The 21,263-nt window shown below is 36.8% G+C and overlaps 1 protein-coding gene across 4 annotated transcripts in view; it reads left to right on the forward strand.

The window, feature by feature from the left end:
- LOC109594182 (eukaryotic translation initiation factor 4 gamma 1) overlaps positions 1 to 21,263 on the forward strand; it is a 51,806-nt gene that overhangs the window by 26,882 nt on the left and 3,661 nt on the right. For 3 of the 4 annotated variants that reach the window (XM_049966018.1, XM_049966021.1, XM_049966019.1), the window contains 11 exons: positions 1,474 to 1,646; positions 6,144 to 6,221; positions 8,355 to 8,550; positions 8,614 to 9,143; positions 9,223 to 9,417; positions 9,474 to 9,858; positions 17,554 to 18,243; positions 18,527 to 18,663; positions 18,907 to 18,999; positions 19,189 to 19,819; positions 19,986 to 21,081. In XM_049966018.1, coding sequence (XP_049821975.1) covers positions 1,474 to 1,646; positions 6,144 to 6,221; positions 8,355 to 8,550; positions 8,614 to 9,143; positions 9,223 to 9,417; positions 9,474 to 9,858; positions 17,554 to 18,243; positions 18,527 to 18,663; positions 18,907 to 18,999; positions 19,189 to 19,819; positions 19,986 to 21,081 — 4,204 coding nt within the window. The remainder of the gene's footprint in view (positions 1 to 1,473; positions 1,647 to 6,143; positions 6,222 to 8,354; positions 8,551 to 8,613; positions 9,144 to 9,222; positions 9,418 to 9,473; positions 9,859 to 17,553; positions 18,244 to 18,526; positions 18,664 to 18,906; positions 19,000 to 19,188; positions 19,820 to 19,985; positions 21,082 to 21,263) is intronic. The other variant, XM_049966020.1, reaches the window with a different exon arrangement.

The raw sequence follows: 21,263 nt of genomic DNA on the forward strand, positions 1-21,263 counted from the left end.
AGGTGTCACATTAATTGTGTTATCTGTTTCTCATATTCGAATTTCCCCCCTTTTGGCTAGTTGTGATAAAATATGGCTAAACCACCCCCTCCAACATCCACACGAAAATTATTAAATAGTTGTTACACTGATATTATTTCAGACCACTTAATCCTTGATACTGTAATCTATATTCTCTGAATTAGAATTGATTCTTTAATTTTTTATGATGAGAACTTGTCAGACGTCGTCTCCCTTCCTATTTTAAGGTCACGTAATAAAGAGACGCAGGTAACAAGTAATGCCACAATGTCAAAATTAAAAATGTATATTGTAGTTTGCCATATTTCTTCTGATTATTTAAAATATACAATTCGGTATCAAAATTAAGAATACTGAACTAACTTGTCAATTTAGTTCTCACTTTTTTGACTATAGAAAATTCATATCAATTTGTCTAGTTTTTTTATTAACCAAAATATTCACTTAAGTGTCAAAACTATAAATATTAAAGAGTAACTTTTCGTTAGTTCTCACCTTTTGACTTTTGAATAAAAGAATTCCAATCAATTTGCCAAATTTCTTTTTATTGACTAAATATTTAGTTAGATGTCAGAAATATGAATACTAAATAGTTATTTATTATCACATTAGTTTATATCTTTTGAATATAAAGAGTCAATTGTTTCTAATAAATTCTTCTATTTAACTAAGAAAATCAAATGGTGTCTTGTCACATTAGTTCCTATTATTTGATTATAATTTATCAGAAATTTCAAATAAATTTGCCATATTTCTTCTGAAAAACTAAAATTATAATTTGGTGGTGTTACAACTATAAAGAATATTTCTAATAAATTTTTTATATTTCTTCTTTCTCCAAGTATACACGTGAAAACTACTGTGTCTTATCACATTACTTTCCATTATTGGATCGAAAAATAAGAATTTGGAGGTGTTCATACTAAGAATACAAACAGTAACACATTAAGATCAATTTTTCCAATTTACCACATTAACTAACAACTAAACACATTTTCCACAACTATTTTCCCTATAAACTCCATTGTGGTGTAATACTGATAAGATACCAAGTATGTACACATTTATATTATGTGCAAACATTAATAATAGGTAGTTTTATAATAAAAACTGATAAAAAATAAAATTTCGACGTGTGACACAAGAAATTTTCATTATGATTTTATTGCTTAATTAAAAACATAATTATAGCAACAAATTATCTCAAAATATTTATTTATAGAACTATTATTGAGAATATATATTTAGATACACAATTGTGACAAGATATCACCATGCAAATTAATATTTGACTTAATAATTAATCACTGTTGCATTATTAGTTGAACATTTTAGTAAAGCTCTCGATCACATTTCAATTTCAACGTTGTTAAATTGGGAAAATAATTAATAAATAAAAATGTCTTCTAACGATTGTGTGGTTTAAACTAATGAATGTCCAAATTGTTGCAGGTCCCGAGGGTTATGCAGTGAATCCGCCCACCCAGTTCATACCCCCGCAGCCCAATCAGGGCGGCAATCAAGGGCCGGGGCTTCGGGCGGGAATTCCTCCGCCCTCTGGGCCGCCAAATCAGGCCTCAACACCGCCTAATGCGGATCTAAAGGTTCAGCAGACGACCTCGATGGTAAGAGATTTACAACACACGTTTTGCCTAACCGCTTTGACGATCACCTTTTTATTTGTCTCACCTGTACAGTGCGAATAACGTTTTACTAATTTAACGAGGTCTCCACCGTGTAAAATGGTGCCTAACAATTTCTAAGTAACTAACACGCATCGGTTTTGTGCTAACAGCGGACCAATCAAAGTCCAAGATTCGTATAAAAACAACACACAATATGTGTGTGTTTCTGTTAATTAGAAATTGGTGTACACTGAACGTAATTTCAGAACTGGGTCGTCTGCATAAACACCGTAAGTTTCCTCGAAAGTTATGGAACGAGCATAAAATTTAGTGATGCGGTTACGTTTTGTTCATCCACGTTGCCGACACAGCGATACTCTACTTTTGAACTTATAAGTAAATTCTTCGGTTTCACTTTTATCACCTACGTGACCATCTTTAAAATAAAAACATCCTCTCGATTATTGCTATTTTTGTGCCGGCGCAAGACAATAAGTGCTTGTGGCCACGAACCGAAAAAATTCGAGATGTTACTTGAACATGAAGGTTTTGACAGTCGACTCGAAAAGGGAACCTTGCATTGTTCCACGCCGTAATTATCCGTGCAACATGACATCACCTTGACCCGGGAGCCTCCTTCAATTTGCACTCGAACCTCCCCTAGACAAAACGAGGCGCCTCGGGCGGCCGATTTTTCCTCCCGTTGTCGCAACTCAGCGGTGCGATGCGCCGGCGGATTTCGTAAATGCCCCGGTTGCATCACAAGCTATTGTCAACGCAGCTCGTTGCTTTTTCCTGTGCGTGTGTGTGTTTGGAACCCGTAATTGCGTTGTTCCGTTTCTGTGGTTCCACGCGTGTTCGTTTCCCATGATCTGGTATCGTACGCGCCTAAGGGCACGTCTACGTGGCCACATTTAGCTGTGGCTGTGCAGCATTGATTCTTTCGAATTTTCGGGTTTTTTTGTTAAGTGGTCCAATTATTCTGTGATTTTTTAAACTACGAAGAGTACACTTGCTGGATTCAATTAATTTTTCATTTATTTTCTAAATAATATATTCATATTATCATATTATAATAAATGCCCCAAACTGTTTTCAATATTATAGTAAAACTATAAAGACTTCGTTGAATTTAGTCTTCATTAATGACTGAAATCTTTTCTAATTAGAATATTTAATTTAGATGCAAAATTTAACATACCAATTAGTTCGTCTAATTAATTAAAATATTCAATTAGGTGTCAAAACTAAAAATACCATACTAATTTGTCACATTAATTCTCATTTTTTGACTACAAAATTCAAATGTTTCTAATAATTTCATCATATTTCTTTTCTTAACTAAAATACTCAATTAGGTGTCAAAACTAAGAATACGACATACTGATTTGTCACATTAGTTCTCATTTTTTGACTATAAATTTCAAATGTTTCTAATAATTTCATTACATTTCTTCTTTTTAACTAAAGTATTCAATTAGGTGTCAAAACTAAGATTATCAACTAATGATTTATCACATTAGTTTTCTTTTTTAACTATAAAATTGTCAAATTTGTTCTTTTTAACTAATAAATTTGCCATATTATTTTCTAATTAACTAAAATATACAATTTAGTGTCAAATCTAAGAATACCAAATAAAAATTAAATTAGATTTAATTTTTTAACTAATAAATATGCCATAATCGTTTTAATTTTGGTTTAGTCAAATTTTTCTATTAAATTTATTCTGATTAACTAAATAATCATATGTTGTATCTAAGAATGCCAAATGGGGACATGGTTTCTCTTTTTTTGACCATAAAAATGTTACAGCAGACATCAGTTGAAGCAGAAAACAATTTTTATGACACTCACCGACAACATTTGAGCCACTATTACTTTTTTAAATGGACTCTGTTGTACTTACAGGGACTAAATTCTTTATAACTCATTGAAACTCGTATATCATCAAAGAGTCGATAATCGATAATTTAGTCTTCACATGAAACGATTTCACACTCCGTCTCGTGACAACTTTTGGGGCCTCCCAACAATCCAGTACCAATTTAATCGAACTTAGTGGACTAATGAACAACCTTGCGTCGCAACGGCCCAAAAAACTGGTCGTTTAATTGCTCCGTTTCTAATTGCTGGATCCAAGTTTCGTGTCCACCGCTGCACAATTTTCGTATCGGATTCATTCTAAAAACGTTCTCAAGGTGGACCGGTGCATTATATTATTGCTGGGCGATAAAAATTGTCTAGGTCAGTGCTTTTTTTTTCAATGCCTGCACGTTGTCGCCGTCGTCGTCGTCGTCGTGACTCCGCACACCGATTGCAGTGTTATCTCAAAATCTGTTCGAGCCGTCGATAACGAATTCGGTCCAAATGCAAACGTTAAATTGACACATTAATGTGTGAGCGTCCGTGTTTCAGAGTGAGAGGACGTTAGACGTCGGGTACGAAATTCCCGTTGTGTGGTTTCATCGTTTACCGATGTTAGCCAAGCCCCGTTGCCGACGATGGCAATACCTCCGCTAGTCGGAGGCGTTTTGTCTGTTACATTTTATTTGTAATTATTCAGTAGTAATGGTAAGGGTACGCAAAATTTGTGCGGTAGGTTCATCCCCATTGGTATCCGAATGAAATATTTATTTTATTATTATTTTCGTGACAGTATGGTACTGTAATAGTTGACTTACTCTATTGGTGGTTCTATTCTATTTCCACATTTATACTTCTGTAACAACTGAGTACTGTACCAATTTCAGGTTGCACAAAGTTGATCTATTCTTCTATTTGTCCTTTTATTCATTTTATGACTTAATTGTAATTATGTAATATCGTTTACCTAATATTAATCATAAAGTTGATCATTCATTGTCTATTTCTATATTTATGTCTTCAGTACTGAATCAAGTCAATCAATAAAAGGTTGATATTTTCTTTTATCTATGATATGACTATTGTAAATATAAATTAACTAATATTAATCAAAACGTTGACCTTTTTTGAAATTGTTCTATTTTCTATTTCTACTTTCATGACAGCTTAGTACTGTACCAAATAATTCATACAATACAAAGTTGATGTATCATTTTATTCATTTTATGACTAAATTCATTATTCATTTTATGACTAAATATATAATATCGTTTAGCTAATATTAATCATAAAGTTTGTCCTGTTTTGAAACTCATTGCCTCTTTTCACACTTCTATTTTCGTGACCGCTTAGTACTGTACCAATCCATTCAATACAAAATTACCATATTCCTTCACCTGATTAATGATCTGTCCTTCATTGTTGTATTTCCATATTTATAGTTCTCTGACAGCACTTTAGTACAGTACCGAATTTATGCAAATCAAAGTTCACCTATATTCTCATCAGACTCATGACCAAGGACGTTCGATATTGTCATACTGGTACCATGCTATTAAATATAAATATGTAATTCATTTAATTTCTCTGTAAACATTAAAATGTCCTTTATAAAAGCTGTGCAATGAAAAAGTTGGTATATAGAATAAATTTGGCAACCGACCGTCAGGTACCGACTACAATATCCATCTCGCTCACTCATTCTTTCGCAATTTCCGATGCACTTCGTTCTTTCTTTAGTTGTCCGTTCTCAGGGTGATGGCTGACGTCATATTTTGCCTGTATCGCTTTTTATAGATCCATTCGTATAAAGGGAACGTCTCTCAGTGATTTTCTAGCAGTACCACTGCAACTGTGCCGTACCATATGTTTAAAAATGGGTTTTCCCGATAAAATGACTGGCAAAAAAATCGAAAATAAAGGAAACCGGTTTCGTTTGCATTGACCACACATGCCAATTTATTTTCGCGTCGGCCAGGAAACAACTTTTCATTGTCCGTTTTCTCACCGGGCATTAAACGAAAGTAACACCGCTGTCCCACATGTGTGTGTGTGTGTGTGTGTGTGCGGTCATTAGCGACGTCTGCAACGGCAACGTCGCCCCCGGTCGTCACGTGTCGTTTTCCCAGAGTCGCACAGATAGATTTGAATGGTGCGAGCAAGGTCGTGTCGTTCAATTGTTGAGCGCTATTACATTTTTCTCAGTAGCACACACACACGCACACACAAGAAAATCAAAACGGCCGAAGCCGTTTCCAAGTTTTGTCGGTGTGCTGCTGCAAAAGAGGGTACTACCACCAAACGGTGCCCTAGAAGTTTTGCACGTTGTAATGAAGGCACGGACGGGATGATGTATTACTGTTGGGCTACGTACGAAAGCCGATGTTGAGGTGCAGTAGCCAGCGGACACTCGACGGCTAATCTTATCGTAGCGATAAAATTTGCGCCTAGAGACATTCGTAATCTCCGGTAGTGCCGCCGATGGCCGTCCGATAAAGTGTACGTACGCTGAACGTGTGTGTGTGTGTTCCTCGTCGAAACGATCGTTTAAAGTGCGACCCACCGAAAGAAAAATACACACACAATATGGAATAAAGTCAGTGACGGTGATTCTCTCCCTTTTTGTTGCAGTACCGACAAAATCAGAATTATTATAGACAGCAGGGACCGCAAACTCAAACACAGAGGATGCCTAACCATAACAGACCGGTGAGTACCCAATTGACAAAGAAATAAATAAATCTGTGTCTTTAAGTTGTTGCCGGATCTCGTCCACTTTTTAGACCGCTTACGTCACACATTTTGTTGATTATTGTCACTATTTTGAAATTCGAAAACGGTACCGGTGGCGCCACCTCTCGATCGCCGCGTGTACCGGCGCGAATTTTTGTGGTTATGTTCTCTCAAGTGGTTCAGGTCGGTGATTAATCGAAGGTTTCGACCTTAAATGGATGACATGGGTTTATGAAATAGTATATTAGTTTGTCCATTTGAATTCTTAATAAACCAATATCCGTATTGTATATTATTCAGTGTACAAAATTAAAACTTAATTTTATGACATAATTATACAAAATGCATCAAAATTAATATAATTTACTATTTATTAAAATGTTTTAATCTAACTTTATATTAATTACTACTTTTTTGGGTTTAAAACTTTAGTTCTGAATTTTGGAGCATGGGGTAATATGCAGTGTGTCTTTTTTTTCAATTATAAAGCATGAAAATATATATAGAATGTCTAAATTTTTGGCCCAAAACTAAAACCTACTAGATAATGTTTTAGGCATGAAAATTGAAGAAATTATACTAGGAATTCAAAAATAGCACTACAATATAAATTTTATACTAATAATACTTTTCTAATAATACTTTACTAATTACAGTGGTGGAAAAAAGTATGGGATATTTTTAAATATTGGATTTTTATTCCTCGGGATATTTCATGTCTGGTTGTAAGGGTGACAATCAAATTCGTTAATATGTCCGTTATGCTAATATATCAGCTCTTCGTTTTTTGTTTAGGTATTTTTATCAGTTACGTTTTAAACACGTTTACTTTTAACTTCAATTTAGGAAAAGAGTAGTTGAACCTTGTGAATATGGCCAAAAGCAATGTGACGTGGCAAAAACATTAAATAATATGCAGATTGGGATGTATTAGACTGTCGCATCTGAACAAAAAACATCAAAAACAAATATTAACTTTTTCAAACCATACAGGAGCAGTGACAACAAATTCCTGTTGACACGTTGTAGAAACCGGTAGATTAGATGCCTAAAAGATGTCAAACAGTGATAGAAATCACTAGACCAAACATATCATGTATTAAAAAAAGTGTTGGGTTTCGTGCAATTTCCTAAAAAAATTGCTAGTTTGATTTCCTCAATTTTCATGTCTAAAACATTATAGTGTAGGTTGTGGGCCCAAAAACGTGACATTTTGTGCTTGCTTTACAATTGAAGAATAGTTTATTAAAATTGGACAAAAAAATACAAATTTTTTGGAGATGTTTCAAGTATAAAATTGTTGAAAATAGTCTTAAAAATATTATTGAGAATTCTTCTAACTACTCATGGGAATTAATTTTTATAAACATAAAATTGCTATAAATACATTTCTTATTACATATTTTTCACACATTCTTATAGAGTTACGTGTCAAGTGTGAAATGCACTGTTTATGACTCTCCATTATTTCCATTAAACACATCTAAAAACTTATTTTTTAAACTTTCTATACAACATATAAATTCCAAAAATATTTTTTATTATATTATGAAATACTTTCTATTGCTATAAAAATGCATAAAATGGATCAAAATGATAATTTTATTTATCAACGGATTAATCTTTTTTAAATTAAAAATTTCCATAAGTCTTATTATACATTTCTATGTTAATTTCTGCACTTTGTTCATTCAATTTGTTTCCCATATTTCTTCTCTATATATATCTACCAACTTTTCTTATTTCATCTTCATGCAATATTATTATTTTTATATAACGTTAAATCATTTTAGAAAGACTTTCAAAAAATAAATATTGACTATATGCTTATTAAAAATAAAAAATCTATCAATCTTTTTGAATAATATGAAATATTTCTTCACATATATAAAGATGATGTTTCAACAGAATTTCATAAATGCCGATTTTTAATTTCTCTTAATATTATTAAATTATTAATAACAATTAACATTTGAAATGCTGAAAATTAATTGTGCATCGATATATTAATTTAATCAACTAATACTAAAAGCGTTTATTGCCTTGTTTTATCATAAACCACATAATTAATTTTTTTGTATAATTATTATATTTATTTTTATTTTTTAGCCACAGTCGCAAATTTATCCGGGGCAACCGAACAACAATTTCATGCATCTAAGCTCGCAACAGCAAATCTATGTCCCGTACTTACATTATCCACCCAGCCAAAGACAGAGCTACATGCAACCAATGATTCACAATTTGCCTGGTGGTGCATATCCTTTCCATCTGAATGTACCTCAAACACCACCCCCAGCTCAATGTAAGTAAAACATAGTTATTTATGTTAATAACATAATGTGTAATGTTTATTATCTACTTGCAGACTTTTATAATCATGCAATGATGCGGCCACAAGCTCCGCCACAGACTGCGTCGGCACCGCCCAATGCGGTCCAGCAACAGTCGACGGTCCACATGGGGGCACCGCCCTTGCAGCAAGCGGCCCAGCAACATGCCACATACCAAAGGCAGCAAAAGACCAGGAGGCAAAAAGCCATTCCCATAATCGATCCGGACACGGGCAAGGACCGATTGACCGAGCTGTTCGACGAAAGTTCACATCCCGCGTCCGGGGAATCGTCGGCGAGACAGACGCCCCAGCCGACGCCCCAACAGCAACAACAGAGCGCCGCCGCCGCCAAGGAGGTGCAGTCGACGTTCGCGCGTCTAGTCGCCCAGTCGATAAATGTGAACACGTCTCCGATGTCGATGGAGACGGGGTCATCGGGTTCGCCTGTGGACTACCACCATCCCGGCCACCATCCTGGCCATCATACGGTGGGACACGGTCCCTCGGCCGTCCCGCACCATCAGATGCACCAGCCAATACACCACGGACCGGTGCACCAACAGGTTAGTTGTCGACTCATTTGACTTTTAATTTAATATTCGACACAACTTCAACAATAATATGTCATGATTGTTGTTGCAGCCTCCACATCAACAACCCCCACACCACCACAATTTACAACAAGTGGAACCCACACTACAACACCACGACGCCGTAATCAATGAGGATCCTATCGATCCGACCCATTATCCACCACCACCCGGCTCCCATCCCCCGTCTATGGACGGGCCCGCGCCTCACAGAAACATTGATTTAGCATCGAATAGTAAATTGAAAGTGAGTTTTGCCACAAACACAAACGTGTAACGTGTAACGTAACGTATCTCTTTCAGCCTTTGGCCAAGGAATTCGTCTCGCACAACAAACCGTCGTCCCAGAACAAGGAGACGCCGATCGTGTCGGCGAACTGCGACTCGGCCGAGGTGACAATACCGCCCAAGCAGTCCAAGGACCGCGAGAGTCCGGCCAAGGGCGGTCGCAAGCATAAGGAGCGTGCCGCCGCAGCAGCCGCAGCTGCAGCCGCCGAAAAGGAGAAGGCGGCCGCCCACGAGAGGGAGGCCGTCGCACCGGTGGCCGAACCGGTTCCGGTTGTGGCGGACAAACCGGCCAATCAACCGGCACCGGCCGTCGGTAGTGGCGAAGGTGGCGTCGCCCCTAAGGAACAGAAGAAGGAGGAAGTTAAGGTGGAGGCTGAAGTGCAGCAGCCACAAGAAAATAGTAAGTATCTTTTGTTTCGTACATTTCTGGGTATTTAAACGTATTGATAGAAAACGAAAAAACCTATGGATAAACATTATTTAAATTTATGGGTGTTCAGTTAGTAAGACATATAAACATGGTTAATTAATGTACTGTTTAGCTTAAAAATTGAAATGAGTTCACTAGTTACAAAGTTATGACATAAAATTAATGGTTTAGTTTCTATTTATACTTTACATTAAATAATTTTGAATATGAAAAATAATTAAAATTATTAATGTCGCATTTTTGTATACTGATACAAATAGAAACCATAAAAACATAAGTATTTTATCACAGACTGAAAATGCAGGAAATTTTAATTTGATTATTAATAAATTTATGGGTATTCAGTTAATAAAACATAAAAATGTTTTATTGGTACCAAGTTATCTTTTAAAATTGACTAATTGAGTAATTCATGCTCATACAAATTAAGGAAATTTTAAAAAATATATCAATTTGAAATATTGAAATAATTTAGAATATAAAAATATGAATGAGAATGTATTATATAATATCAAGATATATTTAATCTGTGATAATGTTTTAAATGTGCATAGAGTGAAAATCTCAAGCTATAAAGTATTCTATTAATAAAATATAAAAACTTATGTTTAGTTTTGGGTGATCTAAATTGCTATCTTGTCATAATACTCGTTTGTTTTGTAGATTTTTGGATATCCTTCAAATATTTAACAGATATTAATGATAATGTATATTCGCCCAATCTTTCTTTTGCTTATTTTAATTTTTGTAAATTGGAAGCAAGTTCTAACAACAACCATGTTAGAAAAACATGCATTATTTTAAATACATGCATACTTAAAAGAGTTTATATAGAATAAACACCACCCACGAATTATTCACTTCGCATTGAGTCAGCACAAATTCGTCTTATTTATATCTAGTTTTGAGTCATTAGAAAAAGTGAAAAACAGTCACGTTGGGCGAGCGTTACAGCAAACTTTCAGTCGAACACCGACCACCCGTTTACATCACCCTGTAAGCACAGGCGGCGGAAGTTTCGATTTCGACAAAAATGAACTCGGCGGCGACAGGACATGACAATTAATCGGGTGCGCCCGCTCCATTTAGTACCGGGTGCCGTTCATTTGCCAAGTTCGCAAAAAATTCGATCGCGCAAAAAACCACCGGGTAATAGCGTACAAAAACGTTCAACGAATGGCGGACGGTGCACGTGTGTGTGTGCATCGCTATTTTCGTGAACGTTGAGTTTTATAGGGACACTGTGATTAGGTGATTCTCGTTAAACCCTCCGATAAATTGGATCTGTTGTGTGACCGTTTGCTGATGATTTTCAGTGCAAAATGGGTCGAAAATGTAAGTTGGTTCTCGCCCTCGTTGCGACACGATGTTTACCCTGTGTGTGTGTGTGAAGTGTCGGTAAACAAGTTTGTTCTAATTTCCAGTTAAATGTTGATAAAATTTGTGGTTTACGTAGTCGGTTTTCAAGGGCTGTAAACATCCCATACCCGGGGACATAAACATGATCGAAGGCGCAGAGTTATTTATAAATTTGGCTTTGTTTTAACGTTAATTTATTGGGTTTGAACTACTGCACCTCTCATTTGTTGACTCTTTAATTTTATAGATTTTAGATTAAATTTTTATTAGTGGTCTTATCAAAATTTTTCCTGTTTGTGATTAAAGTAGATAAAAATTTAACAACTGTCACTAAAATTGATACATTTAATTCAACATTAATTTCAAAACAATAGGCTATTTCACTTGACGTCACGTTAATACAATAATTTCTCAATTTCGTCAATTCCACACTGGCCATGTGTCAAATGTCTGAAACGTACAATAAAGAAGTAGGACGCGCACAGTCATGCATTTAACGTGAATGTGGGATTACCAAATTGAATTATTTTTAGAAATGGATATTCTATCATTACAAACGCATATTTAAAAATACGTCCATGATTTGCATTCGTTACAAAAATGCTTTTTAATTTGCTGTCCCCAAATTTAAATAAAATTATCGACAGACGGTTTATAAAATTGTTTCAAGTGGAAACGGTGTTGCTAAGTAATTTGCGGGGTACAAATTTATACAAAAAACGTGACATGTTTATCTACTACATATTTAAGTAATGAAATAAAAAAAAATTAAACGCTGATATTATTTAAATGGATTTATGAATTAAACGTATGTTATAGAAATCGTTGGCATATGGTATGGAAGATAAATTGTTCAATAACCTCATTAAAATTCAATTTTGTAATGGCATAAAAAATTCATTTTCTATAAAATTTGCAATTTACGTAATTTGCATTCTGAATATTATTAGCGTACGTAACGTACCGAGTGTTTTTCTGATTTTATTTCCCGTAAATAATCGTCCATATAACATAAAACTAACTGAATACTCGATGGTTTATTAAATTTGTTCTTGTACAGTTCATAAAATATATAATGTTCTTGTACAGTTCATAAAATATATAAAGAAAATGCACAAATTCTATATTTCTTATAGATATCTTTTCCAACAATGTTAATTCGGTTAATAAAACGTAGAAACAATATTAGTTAGACTTTCAAAATACTTCAGCAAGTGTAGAAATCATGCATAAAAAAACTGTGTAATTGGTAAATTATCGTTGACAAATAGTTTCATTATATATCTCATGATGTTTCTATATACGAAACGGTCCATTTTACTAATAATTTTTTGTAATGGTCCTGTACCATGCTTTAAAGAACCTCAAAGCTAAACTTTTCCTCCACCGTGTCTCATATTATTTGTAGTGTATGTGGCATCCAAACTTTTATTAGGAGGAGGATGACTTGTGCTATTGAACATGGATTCATCTGTACAAAGTACTTTTCACCAAAATTCTGGAGGATAGGATTCATATAACCAGAAAGCATGTCATTAACTATTATTTACAATTTGTCTGTCAATAAAAGGGGTTCTTCTTTGTTAGGATATTTTCTTATTGTACTTTTAATTGAGTGTGTTGTTTCATATTGATTAAAGAGTATTGTAAATTATTTTTCGGAAGAATTATAAACTTTTAGTGATATCAGGAATATTTTTTAGACTTTGATGTGTTATGTTAGTTATGATTTTCCTGAGTTTATTTAATGAAATATTATAAATTTAAGAATAAATTCTAACTATAAAGAATATTGATAAATACATACACGAAGATGTACCATAATAAAAATGAACAAAATTATGGAATACTGAAATATATTTATATATGGATAATTTTATTTTAAATTTGGTCCCACTGTATGTGGTATTAAAATAATTTTGAAAAATTATAAAAAATTGATAAATATTTTAGTATTCAAGTATTCTTTATGGCGATAGAGTTCTAAAATTGATGCAACATTACAATTTATATTTTACTTTGATAATTTAATAATCTTATATATATTAAATTTACTCATTACAATTGGGAATACGCTATTCCATCGTATTTAAGTTTTACAATATAAATTTGTTAGTTATTATATAAGAAACAAATTGATAGATATACTGTGTGTAAAAATTCGGTGTCACGTGGCCCCGTGTGCAGTTAACGAAGCGTATCGGAACGTACCGTAAACCCCGACTCGATATACAGTCCGGCAACGTCGCGAGGATATTTCGCGGTCCTGCCGTATAAGAAGGGATCCGTCCCCCCACCTTAGCCTCCAAGTTGGTTTCGTGGAACTTCGGTCCGGGATTATGCGCACCGAAGTGCAAAGTAAGATGGCAGACAACCTCTTATTGAGCGTCGACCGCATGGGTCGCACGCAACGTGGTAGTTGTGTAGACATTTTTAGTTTTTAAATTAGTTTGTACGTTCTGTAATACTCAAAAGCAAAAAAGAAATCAACCACCGTTTCAAGTCTGTTTTTTAAGTGTTGTGCACGTAATTCGTTGTTTTATATTTTATAAGTGTTAATTAATTTTAAATCGGTAACTTTTAAACGAAACTCCGAGTCTGACCTTGCCTCTGCCATACGATATACGAAAACCCGTCGCCCAAATACGTAACCAGGTCTCCGCAACCACATTTTAAACCAGTTAACCCGGACGAAGGAGTGAATCTGTGATATAAAATCTGTTTTAACAAATCAAAAAAAAAAAAAAAAAAACTGAGTGCCCGTTTATGGGAGTACCACCACCGGGACACCCACACATGTATCGTCGGTACCCCGGCAGTCACATCCGAGAATAGAAGCGCCGCGCCGCAGCCGGCGCCCGACGTCTCCGCCGCCATGGACGCCGAAGATGCCTGGACCACCGTGACCAAAAGCAAGGGTAAAAAACCAAAAAACCAAAAAAACTGTCCAAGTCGCTCGGCCGCCGCGGCCTTACATAATTTTTATTTCCAGTCCTTGCTGCGGTCCGACCGACCGATATTTAGAAAGTAGTAAATCTAGTTATCGGTTGCGAAATGTCGCGGCCTTCCAACGCTACCAGTTTATTAATTTCGATGTATCATGTGAATTGAGGTGTGCATATATATGCATGCACATTGGGTTCGGTCCGTTAGCACGCGGTCCCCTCGCCTGGGTGTAACGCCCTCGCCGTGTGCCTCCCTCTTCGGCCCAAGCACCACCGCCGGGTCGTGTTTCTGCACGGCCCATTATCACCGTCGTGGCATGATATTCAATAATCGGTCGGCGAGAGGTCAATGACGAGCGCACTGAATAAAATATGTGACCACGTGGTATCTGCGGACTGGGTATTAACATATGCTAGCGTCAACGTTCAATTCGGCCGTGGTTTGACCCCATTATCCGTCGTCGGTGCCTCACCAATAGCTTTTCTACCTGGCCCACGTTTCCCCGAACCGGGAAACGGGACAATGCCGAAAACAGATGTCTTATAGCCGGGCGGCCGACGTTGCCACGACGCCTCGAACGAAATTTGAAATTGAAATTAGTTTTGGTGGTGACGTAACGTCGACGACGACCACGACGACTTGTTTGTCGTTGGGGATTTTGTAAAGCGATAAAATTGTTATCCGCGCTCGCTTTTTTGTGAGACCGATCAGGGCCAACGGCGAACCCAGATAAGTGCATGGAACCGTCCGAATTTTTTCGTAGATGCCAACGCATTTTGTTGCACCGTTAAACGGGGTTTAATTTTAGAATTGATGCCCATACATACATAAATAATAATTATTTACGGTTCACGTCACTTGCACACCGTCCTATGTGAAATGTGTCGTCGCATTTGACGGGCCGATGAGGCCTCAGCTGAAACGCACCGCGGGGGCCTCTTTGCTTCAATAGATGGAATTCGCATTAAAATGGAAATTTATGCATAATTACAATACTGATACGAAAGTAGTTTGCACAATCTCTCCAATATGAAGCGTAGCGTTAATTACCGACAGATTGTTGCTTAATTAATCTCATTTTTAATGGCCCCCATGTCTGCAGATTAAATAGAAATTGTGGTGGGATCCACACGACTTACACTTTGAACGTTTTCCTAATCGTTTCTTGTATGCGGACGGTGCAACTTATCACCAAATATTATTTGTTGCTTAAAGTAATTTATTTAAAATTGAGTGTTTCTTAAGTACTTCTCGTTATCAGGAATGACATTAATTGTTGATTTTAATCAGTACATTATCAGTAATTCCTTGAGAAAAAACTTACTCATTAAAATATTTTCTTGAAAACAACTTATTTTTTATACTACATCAGGCTTATAATATAGTCACCAAATACTGCCTTACAGAAATTGACTTTGAATTAAGTATTATTTTTAGTACTTTATCACTTAACATTATCAGGTTTATATGCAATTTAAATGACATAAATTGCTGATTTTAATTAGCTTGTTATAATAAATAATTAGTAAGGTTTTGTGAAAGAAATAGATGTCTGACATAAACGTTTGACCATTTTCCTAATAGTTTTATAGGTACTGGAAATACAATATGGTCTCCAAATATTTCCTGACTAAAATAATGTCTTACAATAATTGAGTTTGATCTAAGTATTATTTTTAGTACTTTATATATTTTCAAGCCTTTATACAATTTAAATAACTTAAATTGCTTTTTTTAATCACTTTGTTATAATTAATAATAAGAAATTAGTAAAGTTTTGAACAAGAATAAAATGAAATATTGAATATTTTTCTAATTATTTGATAAATATGACAAATATAGTAAGGTTACCAAATATTTCCTGACAAAAATAACATCTTACAGCCTTATAGACTTTGAACTAAGTCTTATTTTTAGTAATTTACAACTCATAACATTTTCAAGCCTTTATACAATTTAAATAACATAAATTGCGTTTTGAAGAGAATAAAGTATGTGACTTCTGAACTATTGAATATTTTCCTAATTGTTTGATAAACATGACAAATACAGTAAGGTCACCAAATATTTCCTGACAAAAATAATATCTTACATCATTATATACTTCGAACAAAAATTGCTATAATTGTTATAATTAGTTTTTTTTAAATAATGAATTTTCATAAATATGAAAACTTCAATCTTATTAAATATTACTTGATAAAATAATCTTTTAATATATTTGATTTTGAATTAATTTTTTAATATTTTATCACTTTTATCGTTATCAGGATTATGTTAAATATAATTAACAAAAATTACTGATTTTTATAAATAATAGGGTCAAATATAATTTATTAAAAATAATCTCTTACAGTAATATTGAATTAAACATTTTTTATCTATCAATCATTATTAGGATTATATGATAATAATTGTTTATTTTAAACATAATGCCCATAATCGGTTATAATAACAACAAATTAGTAGAAAGTAAAAATCGCCGAAGAAACAACCTAGACGTACAAAATCGGAGTTAAACGCGTCAGACGTGGGCCCGAGACAGCGACGACCCTGCATCGTGGCGGGTCGTCCGACCAACCGACCGAACATGAAACGTAAAAAAGCGTGGAGAACGCAAGAGGAGGTCCCACCCCGCGGTGCACGTTCTTCCCGTGCGGCGAGGAAGAGCAGTGCAAGTCGTCGATTGCCGCGAGGCCGCAATTCAGTTTGCGTCGACGGTTATCTAAAACGGGATTTATTCCGTCTACCGCAGTGGAATTCTTGTTACCGTGCCAAACCGCTCTAATAATACTACGCCGAAACGTTTTTCATCGGCTTGGGCCCGGCACGAAGACGGTCCGTCCGTCCGCCGGTGCAGTCTATGCGGATCGCCGCATTGGGATTTAACGCAAATAAATATCCACAGTCCCAGCTCCACATTATGTACACATGCAATTGCTTTTGTGGCGTTTAGAACTGTGGAGATAAACGCTGTGCTCGCTATGTTCACTGATTTTTACTTCGATGATTAGTGTAACACAAAGTTCAGCTACATACGCGTCTTGTGACGTCAAAATTTTGGGAATTGACAACAATGCTATTAATTAATATTGTCAAGAATATTTGACAACTGATAACAATGTCTAAAAATATCTATTATCCGAGTTCCAAAGAGAAAACACGTTGCACACTTGCCAAAAACGTGTTAAAATATGATTTGATTAATTAAACCACCTCCAGTTCCATTTATGCACTTTCCGTTCCGATTTGTAATCATATAAGCCACGTACCAACGAAATACATTAAGATAAACAATCCAATAAAATTATTTTTTATTAAGTTAACGAAAATTTAATGTATTTTTTTTATTCTTTTCAGCTAAATCCAAACAAAATCACGCGAATAAAATACAACAAAGTAACAAACAGTTACAAAACCAAAAGAATAGTGCCGTATCTGTGCCACCCCCACAGCCGAAGGCTAACAGTAAAGGCAACAAGAAGAACGAGATTAACCTTAAGGGAGCCAGCAAAGAGGGCTCCGACATGGACGCAATCAGCGACACCACAACAATCATCCAAAACGAGGATGCGATAAACGCAAATATTAAAACTAGTGATCTTATAAACTCGAACACGTTATTAAACAACAGTAATATCCCCGCTCCTGTTACGGACAATGCCGCCACCATCGAAGATAATGTCAACAAACAACCGCCTCAACAACAGCAGCAGCAGCAGCAACAACAGAAGACCGTCACGACGACGAAGAACGAAAATGCCGTCGGTGCTGCGGTGCCTCCTCCCGCCGCCGTCAAGACGCCATCCGCACCGGCCGTCGAGAAACCAGCCGTGACAAAGAAGCAGCCGTTCAGCGTGACCAACATTGTTAAAGATCCGCCGCCACGTACGGTTAAACTGTCGGTGCCCGCGCCCGCGGCCGCGGCCGAAGCGGACGAGACAGATCGCGCCGGCCTGTCCAACGAACGTCTCGTGCAGGCCAAGAACGAAGCCAACGCCAAGGAGGCGGCCGGCAACTCGACGGCTCCTGCTCTCAAATACGAAGACGGTTAGTAAGGGGATCACACTTTGTTGTGTTGTGGGTTGGTTTCGAGTTTCTGGGGGTTTTGTCGCAGTCCCAGCTCCACACAAATGAAAACTTTGTTTGTATAGTGGCGTTTCTTAACTGCGAAAATTATATTCTGTACTCGCTATATTCACAAACGATTTTACTAGTTTGTGCAACACACAGTACCAGACACAGTCAAGTGTATCTTCATATTTAATATTGGTCTTGCTAAAAATGTACTTAAATCTACCTACTGATACTTAAATTTATATTTATTTTACAGGACAATGGTCCCCATTCAACAAAGACGGAAAGAAAGTTTACAATAGAGACTTCTTAATGGGTCTAAAAAATGCCCCGGCCAGTAAAGTGAAACCTGATAACATTTTAGATGTTATAGTTGCAGAAGAAGGCAGCAAGGTAACTATTTTAATAATACTCATGCTCACTAAGTTTCATACCACAGTCCCAGCTCCACATAACATATTATAAAAAGTTATAGTGGCGTTTTATACTGTGGAAATCAATGCTGTACTCGCTATGTTTGCTCTTCACATTAAATGATTAGTATAATACAAAGGACAGCAACACTTCGTTTACAATTTAATTTTTGAGTTACCAATTAATTCACATATTACATAAAATGATTTTAATATTTTGCAGCGCCCACAAGAAAACAGATATGGTTCAATGGGTGGTAACCGGCCCGATTTCGCCAACCTTCCTTACGGCAAATCTAGTTCACAAAGAGGCGGTGTAAGTAAATCTCCCTTAATCCAATCAATAGCAAGTAAAATTTTTATTATGATGAATTTATTTATTCGATGAAAGTAGTGATCTGACAACCAGTTGAAGACACCGTTAGTTCTGAAATATTCGTACGAACCCTATCTGTCGACTTACATTTTAAAAGCCTTTATTAAATATTGTTGTGTCCATTTTCAGATGCCCCAAAAGCGTAACAGCCAATCCGGCAAGCTGGGCGGATCCGGCAAAAATAACAAACCCTCCGGCAAAGTGTCGATATCGTTGTCGCTGCGCGACGACGTGAAACTGAACGTGACCGAGAACGCATGGAAACCAGCCCGTCTGGTCGCCGGCACAAACTTGAGCGATGAGGATCGCAAGACCGCCGAACTGTACAAGAAAGTCAGGGGCGTCCTCAACAAGCTCACACCCCAGAAATTCGACACGCTGCTCATGCAAGTCCGGTCGCTGAAGATCAGCACCTGCGAACGTCTACAGGGCGTTATCGACTTGGTGTTCGAAAAGGCGGTCGACGAGCCGAACTTCTCGGTCGCGTACGCCCTTATGTGCAGGGAGTTGGCCATGTTACAGGTGCCCGTCTCGAACTCTAACTCGGAGAATCCCGAATTTGTGAATTTCCGCAAACTGCTCGTCACTCGCTGTCAGGCTGAATTCGAAAAGCAGTCGGTGGACGAGACGGAACGTGCCCGCAAGGTAAAGGAAATTGAGGAATGTACCGATCCTGAAAAGAAGAAGGATCTGCAGTTTGAACTGGAAGAATACGACAGAAGAGTGAGAATGAAAAGTGTTGGCAATATCCGATTTATTGGTAAGTTTTTATAATTGTTTAAATATCGGTTTCTACTTAACTACATGATGTTTTATGAAAGTAGTGGACTGATATATTTGAGGACACCTTTATAACTGATTCAAACACAATAGAATACAAATAAAGTTTTAATATATTCAGTGGACTAATTTATATTTGATTCTAGGTGAGCTATTTAAGCAGCAGATGCTTACAGTTAACATTATGATACGTTGTTTATCGAATTTACTCGAAAACAAGGATGAAGAAAGTTTGGAATGTCTGTGCAAATTGCTGACAACCATTGGTAAAGAACTCGAGTCCAAATCGGTTAATTTGGACCAAATATTCAAAGTTATGAAAGAAATCGTGGATAGGAAGCACCAAAAAGTGAGCAGCCGAGTCAGATTCATGTTGCAAGATGTGATAGATCTGAGAAGTTCAAAATGGGTACCCCGCAGACAAGACTTGAACCCCAAAACGATAGATCAGATCCAGAAGGAGGCAGCTGATGAGCAAATGAACATCGCTGCTATGAACAATGCACCAACACCTCGTAAGGATGATCGTGGATCCATGGGCATGAACTCTGAACGCAACAAGCGTGGCAAGAGTGTGTCGGACGACGGATGGATATCGAACAGTCGCAGCAGTCGCATCACCTTCTCCGTACAGAGCGACAAACTAAAGAATAAGCCTCCACAAGTGGAAGAAATGAGTCTTGGAAGCAGTAACACGTTTAGTAACTGGGGACAAGGTTCTCACGTTAAGAACTCTGCACCTCCGGTGATAACCCATAGCAACATATATACAGCTTTGGATAAAATTAACGATAACGATTCATACTCACAGGACAAGAAATCAGGTAGCGGTCGTCGCGGCGGTGATGCCTACCACTCGAAAGGACCTAGTTTGGAGCGCAATAACATGCGTCTACCGTACGACGGACGCGGTAGTCGCAGTGGATCGCAGAATCGTTACAACGACGGTGGATCATCGCAGTCGTCGCAGCGCAGCACTCCGGCGCCGGTAGCCGAAAGTCCTGCGCCGCTGGCACCGTCGCAAGTATCGGCGCCGCCGCAGCAGCAGCCGTCGACGGCACCCACTGTGGCTCCGTCTGTTCCGTCTGGGCCCATCGAGGTGCTTACAGAGGAGCAATTGGAACGTCGCTTCAAGAACAGTTTGGACGAGTACATCAATAATAACATTGGTGCTGAGGAATTCGACCAAGAAGTCAAGGGCTGCGTACCTACAAGTTATATTCCTACATTAATCAACAACTGGTGAGTAAAAATTCATTTCGTTCTTTCAGCAAAAGATGACAAAGAATTTATTTGTTCATCTTGCACGACTAAGTCAGCTGTTTGAGCTATTTATGCCCAATTAGTGTTAAGTTTGTGCTAGATAGAATGATAGGGTTGGATTCGCTAGCACCACAAGGATCAACATCCGATGAGTGGAGTTT

Source organism: Aethina tumida, chromosome 4, assembly GCF_024364675.1.
Source record: "Aethina tumida isolate Nest 87 chromosome 4, icAetTumi1.1, whole genome shotgun sequence".
Taxonomy (NCBI): Eukaryota; Metazoa; Arthropoda; class Insecta; order Coleoptera; family Nitidulidae; genus Aethina; species Aethina tumida.